The sequence below is a fragment of the Aptenodytes forsteri genome, unplaced genomic scaffold (assembly GCF_000699145.1).
Source record: "Aptenodytes forsteri isolate BGI_AS27 unplaced genomic scaffold, ASM69914v1 Scaffold644, whole genome shotgun sequence".
Lineage (NCBI taxonomy): Eukaryota > Metazoa > Chordata > Aves > Sphenisciformes > Spheniscidae > Aptenodytes > Aptenodytes forsteri.
In genome coordinates, this window is record NW_008795444.1 from 216 (window position 1) to 1,026 (window position 811).

The window sequence follows — 811 nt, forward strand, 5'->3', positions numbered from 1 at the left end:
GAGGACCCTCATATGGGGGCTGAGGACCCTCATATGGGGCTGGGGACCCTTGCATGGGGTCTAAGGACCTTCCTATGGGGCTGAGAACCTTCCTATGGGACTGGGGACCCTCATGTGGGGCTGGGGGTCCTCGCCGGGGGGCTGGGGGACCCTCGCATGAGGCTGGGGACCTTCATATGGGGCTGGGGACCCTTCCTGTGGGTGGTGGGGACCTTCCTCTGGCTCATATGGGGCCGTGGACCCTTGCACGGCGACTGGGACCCCGTATGGGGCTGGGGACCCTTGCACGGGGAATGGGACCCTCATATGAAGCCGGGGACCCTCGTATGGGGCTGAGGACCTTCCTGTGGGGCTGGAGACCCTCTCACGGGGGGCCGAGGACCCTCCTGTGGGGCTGAGGACCCTCCTGTGGGGCTGGGGGTCCCCCCCGCAGGCATCCTGGAGGTGCTGTACTGCGTCCTGATCGAGAGCCCCGAGGTCCTCAACATCATCCAGGAGAACCACATCAAGTCCATCATCTCCCTCCTGGACAAGCACGGCCGCAACCACACGGTGAGAAGGGGTCTCCTCCCCCGGGGTCGGCACGCACACGCGTGTGCAGGCGTGTGCAGGCGTGTCCCGGTCCCCCGTCGTGTGTCACGTGTGTGTGTGTCCCCCCCCCCCAAGGTGCTGGACGTGCTCTGCTCCCTCTGCGTCTGCAACGCCGTGGCCGTCCGCTCCAACCAGAACCTCATCACCGAGAACCTCCTGCCCCGGCGGGACCTGCTGCTCCAGACCGGGCTGGTCAACTACGTCACCAGGTGGGTGGGTG

General features: G+C 66.6%; 1 protein-coding gene across 1 annotated transcript; it reads left to right on the plus strand.

The window, feature by feature from the left end:
- Positions 1–358: 358 nt before the first annotated feature.
- LOC103900441 (ryanodine receptor 1-like) lies at positions 359–800 on the plus strand (the record flags this gene model as incomplete). Its single annotated transcript, XM_009281125.2, has 2 exons — positions 359–552; positions 667–800. Coding segments are annotated over 2 exons (328 nt in total), but the record flags the coding sequence as incomplete, so codon positions are not given.
- Positions 801–811: the final 11 nt, after the last annotated feature.